General features: G+C 49.4%; 1 protein-coding gene across 1 annotated transcript in view; it reads right to left on the bottom strand.

Annotated features, from left to right (window-relative positions):
* The window catches only part of IMPA2 (inositol monophosphatase 2), a 54,022-nt gene extending 30,671 nt beyond the window's left edge, over positions 1-23,351 (bottom strand). Inside the window, exons 1-2 of the mRNA XM_038746638.1 lie at positions 23,184-23,351; positions 3,385-3,518 (exon numbers count right to left, since the gene is read on the bottom strand). Coding sequence (XP_038602566.1) covers positions 3,385-3,518; positions 23,184-23,297 — 248 coding nt within the window. The 5' untranslated portion in view covers positions 23,298-23,351. The remainder of the gene's footprint in view (positions 1-3,384; positions 3,519-23,183) is intronic.
* Positions 23,352-25,637: the final 2,286 nt, after the last annotated feature.

Raw genomic sequence — 25,637 nt, 5'->3', positions numbered from 1 at the left:
ATCGTATTTATTGAGCGCTTACTGTGTGTAAAGCACTGTACTAAGCGCTTGGGGAGTACAAGTTGGCAACATATAGAGACAGTCCCTACCCAACAGTGGGCTCACAGTCTAAAAGTGACAGTGACAAAGGCAGCTGAGAGGTCAAGGAGAATTAGGATGGAGTAGAAGCCATTGGATTTGGCAAGAAGGAGATCATGGGTGACCTTTGAGAGAGCAGTTTCTGTGGAATGAAGGGGATGGAAGCCAGATTGGAGGGGGTTGAGCAGAGGAATTTGAGGCAGCAGGTGTAGACAACTCACTCAAAGAGTTTGGAGAGGAATCGTAGGATGGAGATGGGGCAAAAACTAGAGAGAGCAGTGGGGTCAAGGGAGGGTTTTTTTAGAATAGGGGAGACAGGGGTATGTTTGAAAGCAATGCAGAAGAAGCCATTGGGCTGCAAACAGTTGAAGATGGCCGTTAGGGAGGGAAGAAGGGAGGGGCAAGAGTCTGGATAAGATGCGAAGAAATGGGGTTGGTTGCACAGGTGGAGGTGGTGGATTTTAAGAGGAGGCAGGAGATCTCCTTGAGATACTTCTGGGAAGGTGGGAAGAGTTGAAAAGGGGGCTGGAAGGGGAAGGGACTGAGGAGGGGCGGGGGAGATTTTTGAATCCACCCCAGTGCTCACTACAATGCCTGGCACATGGTAAGCGCTCAATCAATACCACATTTAACAATTAACTAGGACTCACAGAGTTCAGTGGGCTCTGGCAGAAACCCAAGATGCTGCTCATATTAGTAGCTTTGCTTTCCTCCTCAGACCCAGAGGGCAGAGTCGCACTTCAGTTATTTTTGCAGCCCTCGCATTAAGGGGCACTGGTATGCCACTCCAGCACATTCTAAGCCAAAATTCCCAGGAGTGGCAAGGCACACGCCGCCCACTGGGGAGGGGTGGGTAGAGTTGAGGCTTCTGCACTTTAAACAAAGCATCGAGTGTCTCTGCGTGCCAACTGAAGGAGCTGCAAAGAAAAGACTGGTGGCAGCAAGCAAGCCAACAATGAGACCAGAATTGAACCAGTGTCAGAGTGGGCTCTTCTTCTTCTTAATGGAATTTGTTACTAATTTGTTTGGCTCTTACTATGTGCCAGGCTCTGTACTAAGCGCTGGAGTAGATAAAAGAAAAATGGGTTGAACAGTCCCTTTCCCACATGGGGCTCAGTCTCTTAATCCCCATTTTACACGAGGTAACAGGCACAGAGAAGTTAAGTGACTTGCCCAAGATCACACAGTATTCAAGTGGTGGAGCTGTGATTTGAACCCAGGTCCTTTGAGTCCCAGGCTCATGCTCTTTCCACGCTCCTTCTAGGTCATAGTGCTTCCCTGCCTGCAGCCCTAGCGTAACAGGCAACTGGAAGGAACTGCCCTCTAGACTGTAAGCTCATTGTGGGCAGGGAATGTGTCTGTTATATTGTTATACTGTACTCTCCCAAGGGCTTAGTACAGTGCTCTGCACACAGTAACTGCTCAATAAATACGACTGAATGAAGGACCTCCGGGAGATTGACAAGAAACCCCAGGGAGAAACAAAGTTAGACATACAGCTGTTTCCCCCACTGTGATCCCTTCGGGAGGGACGGGGAGAGGAGGGTGGGTCTGAAGAACGCATCCTGAAGGCGGCGGCTTCTTATACATTCAAACTCAGCAATCTTTACCTGCACACGACCCACCCGCATCCTAACGCTAATGACCTGCACTGACCTGCAACTGTGAGGTAGAGTAAGTTGCAAAGGTGCTGGACTCTAGCTGAGCATCAGCAGGCCCGAGTGCCAACTAAGCCCCGCCAGTGTGACACACCCGGAGAGGCCACAAAGCAGTGAGGGCCCATAAATGCTTCTTGGGCTGCTACTGGCCCTACTTTATTCATCCGTGCCTTCGGCCACACCCGCCCCACCCCTCTCAAGAGGAGCAAGCCCTGGGGTGAGGGCAAGGCGGGCACACATTACCAGCAGCTGGTTCTGCTCCCTTCCTTCCAGGAATGGATGGGGTAACCACCACGCACACAAGGTTGGCACAGACAGATGCCGGCTCCTCCCAGACGCCAGGCCCTCAGAGCAGACCTGCAAGCTGCCAGATGCTTATTTTCGCCTAAAGCAAGCACGGGCACGGGAACCAAAGGACAGAACTGAGCATGCCTGGGTCTGAGTAGAGGCAGAGGTCTCAAACGGCGTGGGAGTCTAGCAGTCTGAAGAGAAGCCATAGCAGAGGGGCTGATTGAACAAAGGCTTCAGGAAGGTGGAGACCAAACAGGCGGACTTAAAAATAATAATAATAATAATTGGAGTATTTGTTAAGCACTTACTATAATATTAATTGTGGAACTTGTGCCAGGCACTGTTAAACACTGGTTTGGACACAAGCAAATTGGGTTGGGTGCAGTCTCTGTCCCACATGGGGTTCACAGTCTCAATCCCCATCTTACAGATGAGGCAGAAGAGGCACGGAGAAGTGAAGTGACTTTCCCAAGGCGACACAGCAAACAAGTGGCAGAGTTGGGATGAGAACCCATGATCTTCCGGCTCCCAGCCCTGTGCTCTATCCACTATGCCACGCTGCTTCCCCACTGTGTGTCAAGCACTGTACTGAGCGCTTGGCCTTAGTGAAGCAACATGGCCTAGTGGATAGAGTATGAGCCTGGGAGTCAGAATGACCTGATCTCTAAATCCCAGCTCTGCCACTTATCTGCTGTGTGACCTTGGGCAAGTCACATAACTTCTCTGTACCTCAGTTACCTCATCTGTAAAATGGGGATTAAGACTGTAGGCCTTATGCGGGCCATGGACTGTGCCCAATTTGATTAACTTGTATCTACCCCAGTGCTTGATACACATATGATGCACATATACTTGGCACATAGTAAGTGCTTAACAAATAAGATAAAACAAAAGAAGAGGCGGAGTGGGAATTAGAACCCAGGTCCTCTGACTCCCAGGACTGTGCTCTTTCTAATAGGCCAGGCTGCTTCTCTGACAGACACTGAAAGTGGAGGCACATCAGGGGGACTAGGGACAATGGAATACAGTGCTGGTTTTCCGTTGGTCTGTTCGGCCACACCCACTTATGTAGATAAGCTGTCACCTTCAAGAGACCATAGCTGAGCTCACTCAAGGGCAACTTTTCAATGGTATTTATTGAGCACTTACTAAGTGCAGAGTACTGTTCTAAGCACTTGAGAGACTACAATACAATTAATGGGCATGTTCTCTCCCCATAATGAGCTTATGGGAGAGAGTGGGGGGACAGTCATTAATATAAATTACTTATAATATATAATTTGAAGAAATGTACATAACATACACACAATATAAAACGTCCCCCACCTGAATTTTCCTCCCCAGTATAAACTCTTACCTGTGGGAGGGATACCTCTTCCTTAGTTCTGAGATAATTAAATCCTCTACAAGATGATCTGTTTCTGTCACTAGATCTGCAGCTGATGTTTTCGTGGACACATGTTTTTCCTCGGTTAGGGCTTTCTTGATAATCTAGAACAAAAGCACAGATGAGACATTAAGTCTGCAAAATCCCTGGGCATCCTGCCCCTCTCTCAACCTTTAGGCTACAGTTCCTTGGAATTCAATAGGGAAAAACTTGACTTTCTGCAGAGAATCATATAAACTCACTCTCATTTTACTTCAGGGCTCCTCCCCCATACATATATTCATAAAAAAATATGTTAACCAACCAATTCTTCAATAGGACAGTCTTTTACAGTTCACTTACTTCAGAATCTATGGATTGTTTTGCTTTTAGAAAAATGTATTCCTTTGGGTTTCTACTTGTTTTAAGAGCCAAATAAAATAATTACTATAACAAGCCCAGAGACTTGACCTGTAACTTTCAAGTGTAGAGTCATAGGGAAGCCAAAGCTCATTCCGAACACAAGCAGAATTTTGTGTGCTGTCTTCTACGTGTTAAAGTTCTCAGCCTGTAAAGCAGGAATCTGCTAAAGAACTGGCTGGTATGTCTTAATTCCTTTAATTCTGGGCTCAAACCAAGAACTCCATGGGCTAAAAATAGACTGGGAGTGGAATGAAGTCGGGGATGGGGAAGAGGAATAGGGGGACAGGAACCAAATTGGACAGACTGAGTTTGGCAGCTGAGGTTCAATTTTAGGCCTGGCACTACCACCCCAAGACCAAAATTGCAGCAGGGGTTTAACATTTGGGAGCTAGATGCTTTGGGGTCACTAGTCATGAAGTGGCCCAGAGCCAGTGGCTTCTCCACTTATAAAATGAGGGGATGAGTAAAGTAAGTCAAAACGTGTCCCAAATATCTCTTTTTTGTTGTTTTTTTAAATGGTATTTGTTAAGCACTTTCTATGTGCCAGGCACTGCACTGGGATAGATACAAATTAATAATAATAATAATGATGGCATTTATTAAGTGCTTACTATGTGCAAAGCACTGTTCTAAGCACTGGGGATGTTACAAGGTGACCAGGTAGTCCCACGGGGGGGCTCACAGTCTTAATCCCCATTTTACAGATGAGGTAATCAATCAATCAATCAATCAATCGTATTTATTGAGCGCTTACTATGTGCAGAGCACTGTACTAAGCGCTTGGGAAGTACAAATTGGCATCACATAGAGACAGTCCCTACCCGATAGTGGGCTCACAGTCCAAAAGGGGGAGACAGAGAACAGAACCAAACATACCAACAAAATAAAATAAGTAGGATAGAAATGTACAAGTAAAATAAATAAATAAATAAATAAATAAACAGAGTAATAAATATGTACAACCATATATACATATATACAGGTGCTGTGGGGAGGGGAAGGCGGTAAGGCGGGGGGATGGAGAGGGGGACGAGGGGGAGAGGAAAGAAGGGGCTCAATCTGGGAAGGCCTCCTGGAGGAGGTGAGCTCTCAGCAGGGCCTTGAAGGGAGGAAGAGAGCTAGCTTGGCGGATGGGCAGAGGGAGGGCATTCCAGGCCCGGGGGATGACGTGGGCCGGGGGTCGATGGCGGGACAGGCGAGAGCGAGGTACAGTGAGGAGATTAGTGGTGGAGGAGCGGAGGGTGCGGGCTGGGCAGTAGAAGGAGAGAAGGGAGGTGAGGTAGGAGGGGGCGAGGTGATGGAGAGCCTTGAAGCCCAGGGTGAGGAGTTTCTGCCTGATGCGCAGATTGATCGGTAGCCATTGGAGGTTTTTGAGGAGGGGAGTGATATGTCCAGAGCGTTTCTGGACAAAGATAATCCGGGCAGCAGCATGAAGTATGGATTGAAGTGGAGAGAGACACGAGGATGGGAGATCAGAGAGAAGGCTAGTGCAGTAGTCCAGACGGGATAGGATGAGAGCTTGAATTAGCAGGGTAGCGGTTTGGATGGAGAGGAAAGAGCGGATCTTGGCAATGTTGCGGAGCTGAGACCGGCAGGTTTTGGTGACGGCTTGGATGTGAGGGGTGAATGAGAGAGCGGAGTCGAGGATGACACCAAGGTTGCGGGCTTGTGAGACGGGAAGGATGGTAGTGCCGTCAACAGAGATGGGAAAGTCAGGGAGAGGACAAGGTTTGGGAGGGAAGACAAGGAGCTCAGTCTTCGACATGTTGAGCTTTAGGTGGCGGGCGGACATCCAGATGGAGATGTCCTGAAGGCAGGAGGAGATGCGAGCCTGGAGGGAGGGGGAGAGAGCAGGGGCAGAGATGTAGATCTGGGTGTCATCAGCGTAGAGGTGATAGTTGAAGCCGTGGGAGCGAATGAGGTCACCAAGGGAGTGAGTGTAGATTGAGAACAGAAGGGGACCAAGCACTGAACCTTGGGGAACTCCCACAGTAAGAGGATGGGAGGGGGAGGAGGAGCCTGCAAAAGAGACTGAGAAAGAACGACCGGAGAGATAAGAGGAGAACCAGGAGAGGACGGAGTCTGTGAAGCCAAGGTCAGATAACGTGTTGAGGAGAAGGGGGTGGTCCACAGTGTCAAAGGCAGCTGAGAGGTCGAGGAGGATTAGGACAGAGTATGAGCCGTTGGATTTGGCAAGCAGGAGGTCATTGGTGACCTTTGAGAGCGCAGTTTCCGTGGAATGAAGGGGACGGAAGCCAGACTGGAGGGTGTCGAGGAGAGAGTTGTTGTTGAGGAATTCTAGGCAGCGCGTGTAGACAACTCGTTCAAGGAGTTTGGAAAGGAATGGTAGGAGGGATATGGGACGATAACTAGAAGGTGAGGTGGGGTCAAGAGAGGGTTTTTTTAGGATGGGAGAGACATGGGCATGTTTGAAGGCAGAGGGGAAGGAACCAGTGGAGAGTGAGCGGTTGAAGATGGAAGTTAAGGAGGGGAGAAGGGATGGAGCGAGAGATTTCATAAGATGAGAGGGAATGGGGTCAGAAGCACAGGTGGCCGGAGTAGCACTTGAGAGGAGGGAGGAGAGTTCCTCTGAGGATACCACTGGGAAGGATGGGAGAGTAGCAGAGAATGTTGAGAGCCGGGGGGTTGGAGAAAGGGGGGAAGAGACTTTGGGGAGGTCGGACCTGATGGATTTAATTTTGTTAATGAAGTAGGAGGCCAGATCGTTGGGGGTGAGGGAAGGAGGAGGGGGAGGAACCGGGGGCCTGAGAAGGGAGTTGAATGTACGGAAGAGCTGGCGGGGGTGATGGGCATGGGTGTCAATAAGGGAGGAGAAATAGTTTTGTCTGGCAGAAGAGAGGGCTGAGTTAAGGCAGGAAAGGATAAACTTGAAGTGAACGAGGTTGGCATGGTGTTTAGACTTTCGCCAGCAGCGTTCGGCAGCTCGAGCATAAGAGCGAAGGAGGCGGACAGTGGCAGTGATCCAGGGCTGTGGGTTAGTGGTGCGAGAGCGGCGAAGGGAAAGGGGAGCGAGCGAGTCTAGCTGAGTAGAAAGGGTAGAGTTGAGAGCAGTAATCTGATCATCAAGACTGGGTAGAGAGGAGAGGGCGGCGAGGTGGGGTGTGAGGCGTTCCGAAAGATGGGTGGGGTCCAGAGAGCGGAGATCTCTGTGAGGGAGTAATACGGATTTACAGGGGAAAGGAGTGTGAGTGAGGAGGCAGGTGAGAAGATTATGATCAGAGAGAGGGATCACAGAGTTGGTGAGGGTGGACACAGTGCAGCGGTAGGAGATGATGAGGTCGAGGGTATGACCAAGTTGGTGAGTGGGTGAGGTGGGGTGGAGGAAGAGGTTGGCAGCGTCAAGGAGAGATAGAAGGCGGGCGGCAGAGGAGTCGTTAGGGATATCCATGTGGATATTGAAGTCTCCAAGGATCAGAGTGGGCATGGAGAAGGAGAGAAGGAATGTGAGGAAGGGGTCAAAGTCGTTAAAGAAGTTGGAAGTGGGGCCCGGAGGGCGGTAGATGACGGCTACAAGAATCTGGAGGGGGTGGTAGAGGCGAATAATGTGGGCTTCAAAGGAGGGGAAGGAAAGGGAAGGGGGAGGAGGGATAGTGCGAAAGCGACATTGGGGGGCGAGAAGGAAACCGACACCTCCTCCTTTTCCAGTGAGTCTGGGGGAGTGGGAGAAGAAGAGGCCTGCACTGCAGAGAGCAGCAGAAGAGACCGTGTCGTCCGACGACAGCCATGTTTCAGTTAGGGCGAGGAGGAGTAGAGAACTGGAAAGGAAAAGGTCCAGGATGAAAGGAATCTTACTTAAAACGGAGCGGGGGTTCCAGAGGCCACACTTGGCATCAGCTGTCGAGGGTGGGGAGGGAGGGGGAAGGGTGCGAGGGGTGGGGAGGGTTTGGATTGGGATGAGTTGGCGGGGGCCTGGGCGGGGAGAGTGGGAAGGGGGGTGGCGATGGGAAAGGAGAACTGGGATGGGGTGGGGGTGGGGAGAAGGGGAGGAGGGGGGTCGGGAGGGAGAAGCAGAGGACCTGCGCAGGTACAGAGGAATCCTTGGTAGGGGTTGAGGGGGAGCGGTCTTGGTGGGTGAGAGGGAGGGAAACAGCTGGGTGGGAGAGGGGAAGGGGAAGGTGAGGAATGGGAATGGCAGTTGGGAGCAAGGGAACTGAAAGTTCATGGTGAGGTCAGCAGGGCGAGTGACAGTACAGTGGGGGGTTAACAATTGAGATGCAGAAGCAATAAAACAGTAACAATGATAAAAGTAGGCGATGGCATCACAGGGTGTAGTTGAGCAATCAATATGCTATGGCAATAATAGAATTGGCAAACAATGATGCCACAGAGAGCAGATACAAACTATTAAGAGCTGGAGTAGGGTGGGCCAGTTAAGGGGGGTCAGGGAGCAGAGATACCTGGGGAGGGGAGCGAACAGTCAACTAGCATGGGAGGGCTGAGGAGGTGTGAATGAGGTTGTCGTTAATGTAACATGTAACATGGTGCTAACAAGGTGCTAACAAGGGCTTTTTACCTGGGGGCGGGCGGGGGTAGAGTCAGTCAGGACCGGACCGGGAAGGGGGGGGGATGAGGGGCACTTTACGGAAGGCCTCCTAAGTGGGGGGGGTGGAGGCAGGCGGGGCGTCCGTGGGGGCGCTGAGATGGCGGGAGGGTGGGCGGCCGGGCCTCTCGGGAACGGAGTCCCGGGCGTCAATGGCGGCGCTCTGAGGAGAGGAGCCTTCCGGGAGCGGCAAGTCCTCGCGGGGTGATGGCGGGCGGGCGGGCCTCTCGGGAACGGAGTGCCGGGCGTCTCGCGGTGTGATGGCGGGCGGGCGGGCCTCTCGGGAACGGAGTCCCGGGCGTTTATGGCGGCGCTCAGAGGAGAGGATCCTTCCGGGAGCAGCAAGGCCTCGCGGTGTGATGGCGGGTGGGCCTCCCGGGAACGGAGTCCCGGCGTCTCGCGGTGTGATGGCGGGCGGGCGGGCCTCTCGGGAACGGAGTCCCGGGCGTCTATGGCGGCGCTCTGAGGAGAGGATCCTTCCAGGAGCAGCAAGGCCTCGCGGTGTGATGGCGGGCGGGCCTCTCGGGAACGGAGTCCCGGGCGTCTATGGCGGCGCTCTGAGGAGAGGATCCTTCCGGGAGCAGCAAGGCCTCGCGGTGTGATGGCGGGCGGGCCTCTCGGGAACGGAGTCCCGGGCGTCGCGCGGTGTGATGGCGGGCGGGCGGGCCTCTCGGGAACGGAGTCCCGGGCGTCTATGGCGGCGCTCTGAGGAGAGGATCCTTCCGGGAGCAGCAAGGCCTCGCGGTGTGATGGCGGGCGGGCCTCTCGGGAACGGAGTCCCGGGCGTCTCGCGGTGTGATGGCGGGCGGGCGGGCCTCTCGGGAACGGAGTCCCGGGCGTCTAGGTAACTGAGGCACAGAGAAGTGGCTTGTCCAAAGTCACACAGCTGACAATTGGCGGAGCCAGGATTTGAACCCATGACCTCTGACTCCAAAGCCCATGTTCTTTCCACTACGCCACACACAGTCCATGTCCCTCATGGGACTCTCAGTCTTAATCTTCATTTTACAGATGAGGTAATTGAGGCCCAGAGAAGTTAAGTGACTTGCCCAAGGGCACACAGCAGACAAGTGGCAGGTCCACCTGACTTCTGGGCCTATGTTCTATCCATTAAGCCATGCTGCTTCTCTGTCGTGTAGAAAGATGTACGCTCCCAAGTGCTTAGTATAGTGCTCTGCGCACAGTAAGTGCTCAATAAATATGACTGAATGCATGAATATGGGGAGTTTCAGAAAGGCAGTATGGGGCAGTAGAACAAGTATGGATCTAGGAATTCTAAGAATTGGAAGATCCAGGATCAGGCCCCAGTTGCCTGCTGGGGAACTTTGGGCAAGACATTTGGCCTCTCTGGGCCTTAATTTCCCCACCTACAAAATGGGAATCATAATATTGGCCTTCTCCTACTTTAGCAATGTTGTGAGGACAAAAATGACCTGAGAAATAAATGTGAACCCACTTTGGAAATAAAGGCACTACAGAAAAATCAAGATATTATTATGTGTAGCTAGATGACCATAGGTTTGCTGGAACAGCTCTTGTAGATTGTCTTATGCAATTTCAGAAATATATATCCCAGAACTGGGGACTCTCCTGCTAAACTGGCCAGCCCAGTCTATGTTGTACCAACCCCCAGCTGCTTTGTTCATTTTAAATACTTGGACTTGCATATTCTAGGCTAGAGCGGACTCAATCTAGGCCCTATAACATTCTGTAGGGAACTGCAGTATAGATATCCCAGAACACAAGAGGAATTGAATCCTAAACTCTTACACTCACTGGCAACTCATGATTACCAAGAGAGAAGGGAGAGGTGAATAAGTTTGCGATGAAATAAAGTGCCTAGTACATCACTACGTGGACTTGATGAATATGAATATGACTGAAAATGACCTCTCAGTACAGAAGAGGTTTTCCTCATTAACTATAAAGATGACAAACTCCTCAGATGAAAAGAAAGGTCATACGAACTGCAGTCCAACTTTCCCTCTTTGAAGTTCCCACTTACACCTACACTGTAAATGAGCATTGTTAAAGTCCTGTATCAAACATTCAGCAGCAGAGGAACAAGGATCCAAGGCAGAGAGGACAACAGAAGTAGCATGGCCTACTGGACAGAGCCCGGGCCTGGAAGTCAGAAGGATGTGGGTTCTAATTCCAGCTCTGCCACTTGTCTGCTGTGTGACCTTGGGCAAGCCACTTCACTTCTCTGTGCCTCAGGTACCTCATCTGGAAAATGGGGATTAAGACTGTGAGCCCTATGTGGAACAGGGACTGTGTCCAACCTGATTTGCTTGTATCCACCCCAGTGCTTAGTACAGTGCCTGGCACATAGTAAGTGCTTAACAAATACCACAATTATTATTAACAGATTAACTAGAATGAGTTTATAATTTTGTTGGTTGTTGCTGGCTGTCTGCAATGCCAGTTCTGTCCCAAGTAGCCATCCCATAAAAATGAAAGACCTCTTTACCCTAAATCCTTGCTAGTCTTCCTCTTGTCAAATTTAAACTCACTCCCACACTAGCCAGAGACAAAACCCTTATCACCTGAGGTTTTTGGTGCAAATTTCAGGTTTTTTTATCACAGGATTGACACTGAATAACCTGCTACAACATAAAATATGACTTGAATAGCACTCATCTTGAAGGGGCTATTGGTACAGTTCTGAAATGCAGCTGAAATTAACATGCAAAACGTAATTACATTTTATTCCACAACTGAAGCTGGAAATGGTTCTAGGAGATACTGGCGGGGAGAGGAGAGAAGAGACAGCGGTGGCTTCAGCCCCCTCAGCAGTTGGAACCACAAAGCTGATTCCTCAGAATAATAATAATAATAATGGTGTTATTTGTTAAGCGCTTACTTTGTGCCAATCACTGTTCTAACAGCTGGAGGGGATTCAAGGTGATCAAGGTTGTCCCGTGTGGGGCTCACAGTCTTAGTCCCCATTTTACAGATGGGGGAACTGAGGCCCAGAGAAGTTAAGTGGCTTGCCCAAGGTCACAGAGCTGACAAGTGGCGGATCTGGGATTCGAACCCATGACCTCTGACTCCCAAATCCATGATCTTTCCACTGTGCCACACTGCTTCTCTCAGAAGAGACCTATCTACCTTGTTGCCTGCCAGGGGACTCTCTCTGGGTGCTCAGGCAGTTATTCACTCTCAGTTATTTACTCCATGTCCTTTGGGCACTGATTCTTATACAAACCACGTCTTCTACAAAATACTTCACTAGGTCCCTTGACCGGAAAGCGTTTGGCGAGGGAAATGCCTCTCATCGTGGCATCATTTCCAATCCTGTCTGAGAATTCTACCTCATTGTAGAAAAGCAATGCTGATGGTATTCTTGGAGCCCGGTGTTGGGTAGGGACCGTCTTTTTATGTTGCCGATTTGTACTTCCCAAGCACTTAGTACAGTGCTCTGCACACAGGAAGCGCTCAATAAATACCACTGAATGAATGAATGAATGAATGAATCTGGAAATGGAGGGCTATAGCAAAGAGACTTCATTTGAAAATACCGAAAAGCAGACTTGGGTTTTGTTGGGAGGTCACTGAGATTAACAGAAAAGTTGGTAAGCAGCCAAGTGTTCAAAAAGACTTCTTTTTTACTGACAACTAGAATACTAAAATTATTAAAACAGACCACCTTGAGTGGCATACTGTGAGATATATACCTCTCAATTATCCAGGATAATAGGGAACATGGAAAGCATAAATTATTGAAATCAACTATCATCCAAAAACTTTTTATCAATGGTTTCAATCTCCTCCCTTATCAAACCTTTACCAGATGCTGACAAGGAGCATAACTGGCTGAGTTCCTGTTTTGTTTCACTCATTCATTCATTCAATCGTATTTATTGAGCGCTTGCTGTGTGCACAGCACTGCACTAAGCGCTTGGGAAGTACAAGTTGGCAACATATAGAGACGGTCTCTACCCAACAGTGGGCTCACAGTCTAGAAGGGGGAGACAGAGAACAAAACAAAACATATTAACAAAATAAAATAAGTAGAATATGTACAAGTAAGAGTATTAAATACGTAAAAACATATATACATATATACAGGTGCTGTGGGGAAGGGAAGGAGGTAAGGGATGGGGGAAGGAGAGGGGGAGGAAGGGGAGAGAAAGGATGGGGCTCAGTCTGGGAAGGCCTCCTGGAGGAGGTGAGCTCTCAGTAGGGCATTGAAGGGAGGAAGAGAGCTAGCTTGGCGGATGTGCGGAGGGAGGGCATTCCAGGCCGGGGGATGATGTGGGCCGGGGGTTGATGGCGGGACAGGCAAAATGAGGCACGGTGAGGAGATTAGCGGCAGAGGAGCAGAGGGTGGGGGCTGGGCTGTAGAAGGAGAGAAGGGAGGTGAGGTAGGAAAGGGCGAGGTGATGGAGAGCCTTGAAGCCGAGGGTGAGGAGTTTCTGCCTGAGGCGTAGGTTGACTGGTAGCCACTGGAGATTTTTGAGGAGGGGAGTAACATGCCCAGAGCATTTCTGGACAAAGACTATGTGCTGCAGCGTGAAGTATGGATTGAAGTGGGGAGAGACACGAGGATGGGCGATCAGAGAGGAGGCTGAAACAATAGTCCATACGGGATAGGATGAGAGCTTGAACGAGCAGGGTAGTGGTTTGGATGGAGAGGTAAGGGCGGATCTTGGCAATGTGCGGAGGTGAGACCGGCAGGTTTTGGTGACGGCTTGGATGTGAGGGGTGAACGAGACAGCGGAGTCAAGGACGACACCAAGGTTGCGGGCTTGTGAGACGGGAAGGATGGTAGTGCCATCAACAGTGATGGGAAAGTCAGGGAGAGGGCAGGGTTTGGGAGGGAAGACAAGGAATTCAGTCCTGCCCCCACCCCCCCACTTCCCCTCTCTCTGGTGAAGATACTAATGTGGAGAGACCTGGCAAGAGAAAGGTGGCAGAAGAGAAAGAGGAGGTGGCAGTCAGAAGCCTGGATTCTCAGTCTGTGAATAACAAAGACCTGGCTGATTATATTCTATTGATACCTTTGATGGTGGCTTGGATACAGTATTTGAGAACATGCTCATCAGATCTCTCTACAGAAACCACAGTGATGAAAGAGATGGAAAATCATCCCTATGAGGAAAGGTATATTAAAAAACTCTGTGTGTTTTAGTAAGAGAAGGCTAAGGTGGGAACAGAGAGATTCTGTCCATGTTTGTGTTAGGCTTTCTTGAGAGACATGATGCTCGGCAGTTATTCTTCATGATCCCTGAGGGGCAAATATGAAGGGAAGGGGTTAAATGAAAACAGGAGAAGCAGTGTGGCCTAGAGTATAGAGCACAGGCCTGGGGGTCAGAAGGACCTGAGTTCTAATCCCAGCTTTGCCACTTCTCTGCTCTGTGACCTTGGGCAAGGCACTTCCCTGTGCCTCAGTTTCCTCATCTGCCAAAAGGGGGTAAAGACTGTGAGCCAGATGGAGGACATGGACTGTACCCAACCTGATTAGCTTGCATGTACCCCAGGTCTTAGTATACTGCCTGGCAAATGGCGCTTAACAAATACCATAGAAAAAGAAATAAAAGAGGAGAGATTTCAGAGTAACAAAATCATGGAGTCTTCATCCCTGAAATTGTTTAGGAAAAGGCAAGACCTCCTCAGTTCTGTCCTCAGTGATTCAGCCACCTGAAGGTTGGGGCAAACTGGACCAGATCAAAGTCCTACTCAGCTCCAGGAGTCTATGGCAATGAATAGTTACAAATCTTAATGAGGCTCACTGAGTTGTTTGAGGCTTCAAAGGAGTGAATATAATCTCTGAAACAATATACTGTATTTAACTTGCAGTTTCCCGAAGTATGGAAACAAATTATGTAAGTTTCCTTCAGATGAGTCGGGGTAATACAGACAACAAGCCATTTAGTTTTCTCTGTTGCTGTTTTGCTCTCCTTCCTCCCCTCCAGAAACTACTCAAGCGACGGGTGAAGTAAATCAGAATGTTTCCCTGCTAACTAGCTCCTGGTTTGATGATATCACGTTTGTCCTTGCCACAAGGTGTAACACAGAGATCTGTGCACCTTCCCAACACACGCACTACTTTTCATGAAAGTACAACTGACAGCACATGAATGACTCCGAAGGCCTTGCCTTAACCACATCGTGCACGACATTACCATCTCAAGTACATTTCTAAATACTCTATTCAGTGTTCAGAAAAGCATAATTTACCATTTTTAGTGAGCAAATTCTATATTGCCAAGAAAGGTGGTGATGGAAATTTTTCAACACAATCCATGTACTGTACTTGGAAATCAGAAATAAACACTCCACTTGTGGCACAGCCTCTGGGACAGATTTCCATCCCAGGTCGGATGGCCAGATACATTTTGGCTGTTGGCTGCCCCAGCTAATTCCTTATCAGTCTACTCACTGGTTCTGAATCCGCCCTTTCCACCAGTAGTAGGCATGGCTCTTGCCTTCACTATTACCACACACACAGGATGTGAGAGCTCGCTCTGGTTTGCCTAGTAATCACTATGCTGTTAATGTTCACTTGCCTGCAGGGTGACCTTGAGCACACCAAGTAATTTGCCTGTGCCTCAGTTTCCTCATTTGTGAAAAGGGGGATTAAACACCAGTTCTCCCTCCCTCTTAGATTGAGAGTCCTATGTGACAGGAACTGTGTCCAATCTGATTATCTTGTTTCTAGTCCAGGGTTTAACAGAATGATTGACATATAATCAACAATGCCATTATTCTTATCACACTATTTAATATGAGGCACTGACCCTAGATATAGAAATCTGGACTTTAACTTCAAGAGAAAGGACACCAACAATTCCACACTTTAGGGGGAACATTGCAAGTGAAAATGTGCACACCAATGTATTTCTTTCAAGAGGTTTCAATCTTCCTGAAAATCTTGCTCTCACCATCTAGGAAGCTAAAATAAAAAATATGCCAAATACATATTTTTTAAACATTTGGCTTTAACTAACCATACTGTCACAGATCTGCCCTCAAGATTCTGTAACCGCTAAACAGTTCCAACCAGACCTTAGACTTCAGTCAATGGTATTTATTGAGCACTTACTATGTGCAGAGCATGATATTATACTAAGCACTTTGGCTTTGCTGCTGAAGCCTCAGACACATTCCTCGAGATTCACATGACCCCATTACTGCAGTCCAGGAGGGCTGTAAAATCCCCACAGAGGACTCTGACCTCTCAAGAAGGGAGAGCCGTTGCTGGGTAGGGACTGTCTCTATCTGTTGCCCAACTGTACTTTCCAAGTGCTCAGTACAGTGCCCTGCACACAGTAAGCGCTTAATAAATGCAACTGAATGAATGAGAGATTAGTATGTACATGAGCAAGAAATTTTGTCCTGCATTGAGGGGGCTACATTAACCACATTCACCTTTGGACTCCTCCTTAGAGGCAGCAGCTGCTCTAATGGAAGCAATACCACACTAACCCAATGCTTGCCCACACTCCTATTGCTGAGGCACAGTCTTGTACCTTGAATTGCCAAGTTTGATCTCAGGATCCCATAGTCGATGGACTGGATTAAAAAAAAAAAGAGTGGTAAACTTGGCCTAGTGGATAAAGCAAGGGCCTGGGAGTCAGAAGGACCTGGGTTCTAATCCTGGCTCTGCCACTTGTCACTTCACTTCTCTGGGCCTCAGCTACCTCATCTATGCAATGGGGATTAAGATGGTGAGCCCTATGTGGGTCAAGGACTGTCAGGGACAGCGTAGCTTGTATCTACCCCAGTGCTTAGAACAGTGCTTGACAACACGGCACTTGACAACAGTGCTTGACACTGAGCCATGGCAGCATGGCTCAGTGGAAAGAGCAAGGGATCGGGAGCCAGAGGTCATGGGTTCAAATCCTAGCTCCGCCAACTGTCATCTGTGTGACTTTGGGTAAGTCACTTAACTTCTCTGTGCCTCAGTTACTTCATCTGGAAAATGGGGATTAAGACTGTGAGCCCCCCGTGGGACAACCCAATCACCTTGTATCCTCCCCAGTGCTTAGAACAGTGCTTTGCACATAGTAAGTGCTTAACAAATGCCATAATTATTATGATTTATTTTAACATAGTAAGCAGTAAACAAATGCCATCATTATTTATTTCTTTCAAGTGCTTCCCAGCTGCCAAGTACTGTACTAAGTGCTGGGGTAAATGCAAGATAATCTGATCCCACAGGGGGCTCACAGTGGACAGAACTGTGATTGATGGAGTCTCCCAACAGGAAGGACAGGGGAGCTTAGGGCCTGAGACTTCAGGGTGGAGAACCTGGGAAGAGGAATCGATTGTAGCGCTAGTGGCTTTCACAGAATCACTCACACTTTTTCATCCCTGCCGATTAAGTTCCTGCTGGGGCAGAGAATGCCAAGAACAGGTGGGCAAAGGGGCACCACACTGCAAAGTGTATGTTCAGTTTTTGCCCACATTTATTTGCTTCGGTCAAAGTCAGAACCCAGGTCTCCCAGAGGCCGGATCAATGCTCTTTCCACTGGGCCTAAAGCAGGGTTTCATGACTGCGAACCTGGCTGAGAGTTTCTGAAATCATAAGGCTGCAAAAATCCCAGCAGGTAGAATGTCCAACCCTCCGCAAGCCATTCTAGTCCTCCTCTGGCTCCCTGAACCCCCGTGCCAGAGAGAATATCAAGCAACTGCCTGCAGCAGCGGCTTATGTTTGAACCCCAAGCACCCAACACATAATAGCCAAATGCTGCAAGCAAAGAGAAAAAGGGGAGAACACGTGGCCACCCATCTACACTGCAGAACGATTTTAAAACTCACCAAACATGATGAGGGAGGTAGGTGCTGGGGCAGCACACATCATTCATTCATTCAACCTTATTTATTGAGCACTTACTGTGTGTGAAGCACCGTACTAAGGGCTTGGAGACTACAATACAACACTAAACAGGCACATTTCCTGCCCACAACGAGCTTACAGTCTAGACAGAGAAGAAGCGTGGCTTTGTGGAAAGAGCACGGGCTTGGGAGTCAGAGGTCGTGGGTTCTAATCCCAGCTCCACCACTTGTCAGCTGTGTGACCTTGGGCAAGTCACTTCACTTCTCTGGGCCTCAGTTACCTCATCCGTAAAATGGGGATGAAGACTGTGAGCCCTACATGGGACAGCCTGATTATCTTGTATCTACCCCAGCGTTTAGAACAGTGCTCGGCACATAGTAGGCACTTAACAAATACCAACATTATTATTATTATTATAAATAAATTACAAATATGTACGTAAGAACTGTGAGACTAGGAGGGGGTAGGGAGGAACAAAGGGCGCAAGCAGTGTGGCTCAGTGGAAAGAGCACAGGCTTGGGAGTCAGAGGTCATGGGTTCTAATCCCGGCTCCAACATTTGTCAGCTGGGTGACCTTGGGCAAGTCATTTAACTTCTCTGGGCTCAGTTACCTCATCTGTAAAATGGGGATGAAGACCGTTAGCCCCATGTGGGAAAACCTGATTACCTTGTATCTACTTCAGCACTTAAAACAGTGCTTGGCACATAACAATACCAACATTATTATTATTTTTATTAAGTCAGGGCAACGCAGAAAATCTCCCCCGTAGCCACCCCCCTACCTATCAATAGCCCTCCTATATTGGTTGAAGCTGCTTGGATGGAACTTACAGCCCTGACCTGCAGCAAATTTATCTCAGAGGTGTTTCCCCCAATCCAAAATAATAACAATAATTGTGGTATTTGTTAATCCCGTCCTATGTGCCAAGCACTGTACTAGGCTCTGGGGTAGGTAGATGATAATCAGGTCCCACATAGGACTCACAGACTAAGTAGGAGGAACATCAGGTATTGAATCCCCATTTTGCAGATGAGGGAACTGAGGCACAGAAGTTATGTACCTTATTTCATTCATTCAAAAAGAATGAAAAAGGGCAGGCAGTGGCTCTCACTGCACAGGAAATAATATCTTCATTTGAAGATACAACTTCCTACCAAAGATTGATTTCTGGTCCTGATTCTGACTTCTGGCAGACTGCACCAGGGAAAACCTGATTGGGTCTGGAGTCTCGTTCGTTCCTCCCTGGCTGGCAGCATTTTTGGTCTTTCCAGTCTCAGCCATGGAACACCCCTATTCTGCTGCTGCTCAGGGAGGGTTCCAAGACAATCTCCAGAGACCAGGGTGGCTGAAGAAGCGGTAGGCGAGAAGACGACAGAAGTGCTAGGACCTCGAGACAGCAGTGGTCAACTGGAAAGACTTCTGGCCAATCAGACAGGGTAAGTACTGTGTTCAAGTGGATACAGCATGGGCCTGGGAGCCAGAGGACCTAGGTTCTAATCCCAGATCTGCCACTTACTTGCTGGGAAAGTCTGGGAAAGGCTCCACACTTCTAGACTGTGAGCCCACTGTTGGGTAGGGACCGTCTCTATATGTTGCCAACTTGTACTTCCCAAGTGCTTAGTACAGTGCTCTGCACACAGTAAGCGCTCAGTAAATACGATCGATTGATTGATGTATCTTCTCTGTGCCTCCGTTTTTTCAACTGCAAAATGAGGATTCAATACTTGTTCTCTCTTCTACTTGATGGTGAGCCCCATGTGGGACAGGGGCTGGATCTAGCCTGATTAACTTGTATCTACCCCAGCACTTAGAACAGTGCTTGACAAATAGTAAGCGCTTAAGAAATACTATCAAAAAAAAAGATAGCACAGTTGAAGGGACACTCTTGCGACAATACCATTTCCGTAGGTACCGTTTCCTAATGTTGTCTCTAACCTTCTCAGTCTGAAATGCAGCATGGTCTAGTGGAAAGACCAGGGGCCTGGGAGTCAGAGGAGCAGGGTTCTAATCATGGCTCCGCAATCTGTTGTGTCACCTTGAGCAAGTCACTTAACTTGTCTGTGCCTCAGTTACTTCATCTGAAAAATGGGATTTAAAGCTGCAAACCCCATTTTGGGCCAGCCATGGACGGCACAACCTGATTATTTTGTATCTACCCTAGCTCTTAAGACAGTTCCTGGCACATGGTGAGCACTTAAATGCGATACAAAAATGCAACCAAGTGCTGGTAGCAGATATCCTTAATTAATTAATTAATTCGTTCATTCATTCAATCGTAATTATTGAGTGTTTACTGTGCGCAATGCACTGTACTAGGCGCTTGGGAAGTACAAGTCGGCAACATACAGAGATAGTCCCTACCCAATAACAGGCTCACAGTCTAGAAGGGAGAGACAGACAACAAAACAAAACATGGAGACAGGTGTCAAAATGGTCACAACAAATACAACTATAGTTATATGCACACATTTACATAATAAATACAATAGTAAATATGTACAAGTAAAATAGAGTAGTAAATCTGTACAAATGCTAGGAGGCCTATGAGCCAACATTGTTATAAATGTGAAAACAGGTAGCACTTGTGGCATTTTCCCAATGATTGTTAGGTTTGCCTTGGGCAGACTCAGTCAGTTCCTATTCCCATTTAAGGGATGGGTGGGAGGGACTGTCCTGGTTTCTTATTGCCCTATTTCAATTTGCTCTGCCCTGGTTCCTTTCGAACATGTCTCTGGCTCAGAGCTCACTTCCCTGGCTGCCGTACAGTTGCCTGGCCTGGAACATGGAACTTTTAAAAAAACAACAAAGAAAAACTTTATCAGTATGGGAAAGGCTCCACATCCTTTCCACTAAACAGTCAAAGCCTGGAGAAAATGCAAAGTACCAGGTATCTGAGCCATTTCTAATCCAAATGACCTCCTTGACTCAGTTTGACTTATTCAAGAACCATCCTATTTTCCTTCAGGTCTGTGGATCTAAGCTAATAAGGGATGGTTGGGGGTACCTATCCTCCCCCCCAACCCCAAATTCACAACTGGCTCCCAAGGACCCAGAAGGCAAGGGAAGGGGGATGCTGGGGGGGAATTCCAGCAGGCATTGGGGGACCCTCCCCCCCACCCCCATGGCTATTAGAGGAACCAGGGGCTTCGGCTGCTGGCTGGAGGAAAGGCAGGAGTTCGAGGGGAGTTTGTGTCAGTATCGTCCCCCTGCACTCTCAGGACTCTAAGCTGTGCCACGACTGAGGGCCCAGACAGTTTATCGGCAGGCTCCACCTCGCTGGGCGCCAGAGGCCCGGCAGTTCGGGCTGCAGGAAAACTAAGGCCGAGCCTGAAGAAGCAGCATAGCTCAGTAGAAAGAGCCTGGGCTGGGGAGTCAGAGGTCGTGGATTCTAATCCCGGCTCCACCACTTGTCAGCTGGGTGACTTTTGGCAAGTCACTTCGCTTCTCTGGGCTTCAGTTCCGTCATCTGGAAAATGGGGGTGAAGACTGTGAGCCCCACGTAGGACAACCTGATGACCTTGTCTCTACTCCAGTATTTAGAACAGTGCCTGGCACATAGTAAGCGCTTACCAAATACCACCACTATTCTATCTGGCCAGGGGAAGGATCGCTTCTTCACAAATTGCCAAATTCTCACACCCCCACTACTCCACCTTCATCCCCTGCCGGGGAAGGGCCCCGCTGTGCCCTCGCAGCCCCCTGCCCACCTTCCCATCATAGCCCCAATGCAGCCCCCACCTCATCGCCTGCCCTGGGCATTCGATGCCAGCTGGGCTGGCAGGGTGGATTCATTCATTCATTCAATCGTATTTACTGAGCACTTACTGTGCGCACAGCACTGTACTAACCGCTTGGGAAGTACAAGCTGGCAACATATAGAGACGATCCCTACCCAACAACGGGCTCACAGTCTAGAAGGGGGAGACAGACAACAAAACCAAACGTTTAGACAGGTGTCAAAGCCATCGGAACAAATAGAATTAAAGGTAAATGCACATCATTTACAAAATAAATAGAATAGTAAATATGTACAAGTAAAATAGAGTAATAAATCTGTACAAGTATATATACAAATGTGTGGGAGGGGAAGAAGGTAGGGCGGGGGGGATGGGAAGGAGGAGAGGGAAAAGGGGGCTCAGTATGGGAAGGCCTCTTGGAGGAGGTGAGTTTTCAGTAGGACTTTGAAGGGAGGAAGAGATAGGGTGGGGGGCAGGGAAAGGTGAGGCTGGGGGTGGGGGGCGGAGGGAGGGAGGGAGAGGACCCAAGAAACTCAGTCGTCTGGGGGGGAAGGGGTCCATCCTGCCTCCAGGCCAGGAGGGCGGGGGGTGGGACAGGGTGCAGAGAAGGGGAGAAGCCCGGTTTAGGGCACGGGTGGAGAAGGGCGCCAGCCACCTCAAAGCACACATTCCTTCCTTCTTTCCATCGTATTGATTGAGCGCTTCCTGCGGGCAAAGCACTGGACTAAGCGCTGGGGCTCCTGGAGTGCCTCCCCCTCTCTGGGTCCCCGGGCTGCCGGCCTTGGCCGGGGCCGGGGGAGGAAGGGGATTTGGTGGGTGGAAGAGATCATTCATTCATCCAATCGTATTGATTGAGCCCTCCCTGTGCGCGGAGCACTGGACTAAGCGCTGGGGCCCCTGGAGTGCCTCCCCCTCTCCGGGTCCCCGGGCTGCCGGCCCTGGCCGGGGCCGGGGGAGGAAGGGGGTGGGGGACGTGTTTGTACTTCCCAAGCGCTTAGTACAGTGTTCTGCACACAGTAAGCCAACTTGTACTTCCCAAGCTCTTAGCACAGCGCTCTGCACACAGTAAGCGCTCAATAAATACGGTTGAGTAAGCGCTCAATAAATACGATTGAGTGAATGAATGAATGCAAGAGATCATTCATTCGTGCATGCATGAATGAATGCAAGAGATCATTCATTCACTCATCCCATCGTATTTATTGAGCGCTTCCTGTGTGCAGAGCACTCGACTAACCGCTTTTGGAGTACAGATCGGCAACAGAGACGGCCCCGACCCAACAACAGGCCCGCACACAGACACACAGACACACACCCCAAGCGGAAGAAGGAATTGAGAGGGGAGCGGGGTGCAAGGGGGGTGCAGGGGGTACGGGGGGAGCCCGCTGTTGGGTAGGGGCCGTCTCTAGATGTTGCCAACTTGGACTTCCCAAGCGCTTAGTACAGTGCTCTGCATACAGTAAGCGCTCAATAAATACGATTGAATGAATGAATGAAAGGGTGCAGGGGGTGCACAGGGTGCGGGAGGGTGCACAAAGAACAGGGGGTACAGGGGATGCGGGGTGCACAGGGTGCGGGGGGGTGCATAAGGAGGCGCAGGGTCCCTCGTCGCCTCAGATGAAGCTGTCTTCATGTCTACGTGTTTTGTTGTCCGTCTCCCCCTTCTAGACTGTGAGCCCGTTGTTGGGTAGGGACCATCTCTATATGTGGCCGACTTGTACTTCCCAAGCGCTTAGTACAGTGCTCTGCACACAGTCAGCGCTCAATAAATATGACTGAATGAATCATCATCATCATCGCGCTCAATAAATATGATTGAGTGAATCATCATCATCATCAATCGTATTTATTGAGCGCTTACTATGTGCAGAGCACTGTACTAATCAATCAATCAATCGTATTTATTGAGCGCTTACTATGTGCAGAGCACTGTACTAAGCGCTTGGGAAGTACAAATTGGCATCACATAGAGACAGTCCCTACCCAACAGAGCGCTTGGGAAGTACAAATTGGCAACATCTAGAGACAGTCCCTACCCAACAGTGGGCTCACAGTCTAAATGGGGGAGACAGAGAACAGAACCAAACACACTAACAAAATAAAATAAATAGAATAGATATGTACAAGTAAAATAGAGTAATAAATATGTACAAACATATATACAGGTGCTGGAGGAAGGAGGTAAGAGGTAAGATGAATGAATGAATAAGGACCAGAGGGTACAGGGGGGATGCAGGATGCGGAGGATGCACAGGGTGCAGGGGTGGCGGGGGTGCTGCTGACCTGTCCCGCCCTGAGCGCCAGCTGCACGGCCACCTCCGCACACTCCTTCCAGGGGTCCCCGGCCGCGGCCCCCGGTGGCGGCGGCTCCCGGGGCGGTCCTTCGCCTCGCTCCATGGCGGGCAGCAGCCTCAGCAGCGGTGCCAGGCCCTCCCCGTTGCCCGGGAGATCCCTCTCCGCCTCCTCCGAGGCCCGAACCCGGACCGACAGCCGCTGGAGCGGCAGCGGGAGGAAGGGGCGGAGCCGGGGGTCGGCGCTCCCACCGCCTCCCCCGCTCTCCTCCTCCTCCTCCTCCTCCAATAGGAGCCCCCGCCCCGCCCCCCAAATTCCCTCTCCGCGGGGCTGGGACCCCCCCCCCCCCACCTTCCTTCTTCCTCCTCCTCCCCCCCCCGCCCCTCTCTCCTGCGACCCCCGCCCTTCATCCATTCCATCGCCTTTATTCATCATCATCAATCGTATTTATTGAGTGCTTACTATGAGCAGAGCACTGTACTAAGCGCTTGGGAAGTACAAATTGGCAACATATAGAGACAGTCCCTACCCAACAGTGGGCTCACAGTCTAAAAGGGGAAGTCAGAGAACAAAACCAAACATACTAACAAAATAAAATAAATAGAATAGATATGTACAAGTAAAATAAATAAATAGAGTAATAAATATGTACAAACATATATACATTCATTCATTTCCAAGGCCCTGCTGAGAGCTCACCTCCTCCAGGAGGCCTTCCCGGACTGAGCCCCTTCCTTCCTCTCCCCCTCGTCCCCCTCTCCATCCCCCCATCTTACCTCCTTCCCTTCCCCACAGCACCTGTATATATGTATATATGGTTGTACATATTTATTACTCTATTTATTTATTTTACTTGTACATATCTATCCTATTTATTTTATTTTGTGGTATGTTTGGTTTTGTTCTCTGTCTCCACCTTTTAGACTGTGAGCCCACTGTTGGGTAGGGACTGTCTCTATGTGTTGCCAATTTGTACTTCCCAAGCGCTTAGTACAGTGCTCTGCACATAGTAAGCGCTCAATAAACACGGTTGATGATGATTCAATCGTATTGATTGAGCACTTACCATGTGGAGAGCACTGTAATAATAATAATAATAATAATTGGCATTTGTTAAGCGCTTACTATGTGCGAAGCCCTGTTCTAAGCGCTGGGGAGGATACAGGGTGATCAGGTTGTCCCACGTGGGGCTCACAGCCTTAATCCCCATTTTACAGATCATCATCATCATCATCAATCGTATTTATTGAGCGCTTACTGTGTGCAGAGCACTGTACTAAGCGCTTGGGAAGAACAAATTGGCAACATATAGAGACAGTCCCTACCCAACAGTGGGCTCACAGTCCAAAAGATGAGGGAACTGAGGCCCAGAGAAGTTAAGTGACTTGCCCAAGATCACACAGCAGAAGCCCTCACCCTGGGCTTCAAGGCTGTCCATCCCCTCGCCCCCTCCTACCTCACCTCCCTTCTCTCCTTCTCCAGCCCAGCCCGCACCCTCCGCTCCTCCGCCGCTAATCTCCTCACCGTACCTCGCTCTCGCCTGTCCCGCCATCGACCCCCGGCCCACGTCCTCCCCCGGGCCTGGAATGCCCTCCCTCTGCCCATCCGCCAAGCTAGCTCTCTTCCTCCCTTCAAGGCCCTGCTGAGAGCTCACCTCCTCCAGGAGGCCTTCCCAGACTGAGCCCCTTTCTTCCTCTCCCCCTCGTCCCCCTCTCCATCCCCCCATCTTACCTCCTTCCCTTCCCCACAGCACCTGTATATATGTATATATGTTTGTACATATTTATTACTCTATTTTACTTGTACATATCTATTCTATTTATTTTATTTTGTTAGTATCTTTGGTTTTGTTCTCTGTCTCCCCCTTTTAGACTGTGAGCCCACTGTTGGGTAGGGACTGTCTCTATATGTTGCCAATTTGTACTTCCCAAGCGCTTAGTACAGTGCTCTGCACATAGTAAGCACTCAATAAATACGATTGATGATGTTGATGATGATGATTCATTCAATCGTATTTATTCATCAATCGTATTTATTGAGCGCTTACTGTGTGCAGAGCACTGTACTAAGCGCTTGGGAAGTACAGGTTGGCGACATATAGAGACAGTCCCTACCCAACAGTGGGCTCACAGTCTTTCAATCGTATTGATTGAGCGCTTACCGTGTGCAGAGCACTGTACTAATCAATCAATCAATCGTATTTATTGAGTGCTTACTGTGTGCAGAGCACTGTACTAAGCGCTTGGGAAGTACAGGTTGGCAACGTATAGAGACGGTCCCTACCCAACAGTGGGCTCACAGTCTTTCAATCGTATTGATTGAGCGCTTACGGTGTGCAGAGCACTGTACTAATCAATCAATCAATCGTATTTATTGAGCGCTTACTCTGTGCAGAGCACTGTACTAAGCGCTTGGGAAGTACAAGTTGGTAACATATAGAGACAG

The sequence above is a fragment of the Tachyglossus aculeatus genome, chromosome 5, assembly GCF_015852505.1.
Source record: "Tachyglossus aculeatus isolate mTacAcu1 chromosome 5, mTacAcu1.pri, whole genome shotgun sequence".
Taxonomy (NCBI): Eukaryota; Metazoa; Chordata; class Mammalia; order Monotremata; family Tachyglossidae; genus Tachyglossus; species Tachyglossus aculeatus.
The sequence above is the reverse complement of the archived record's forward strand: the minus strand, read 5'-3'. Positions and strand labels throughout refer to the sequence as shown.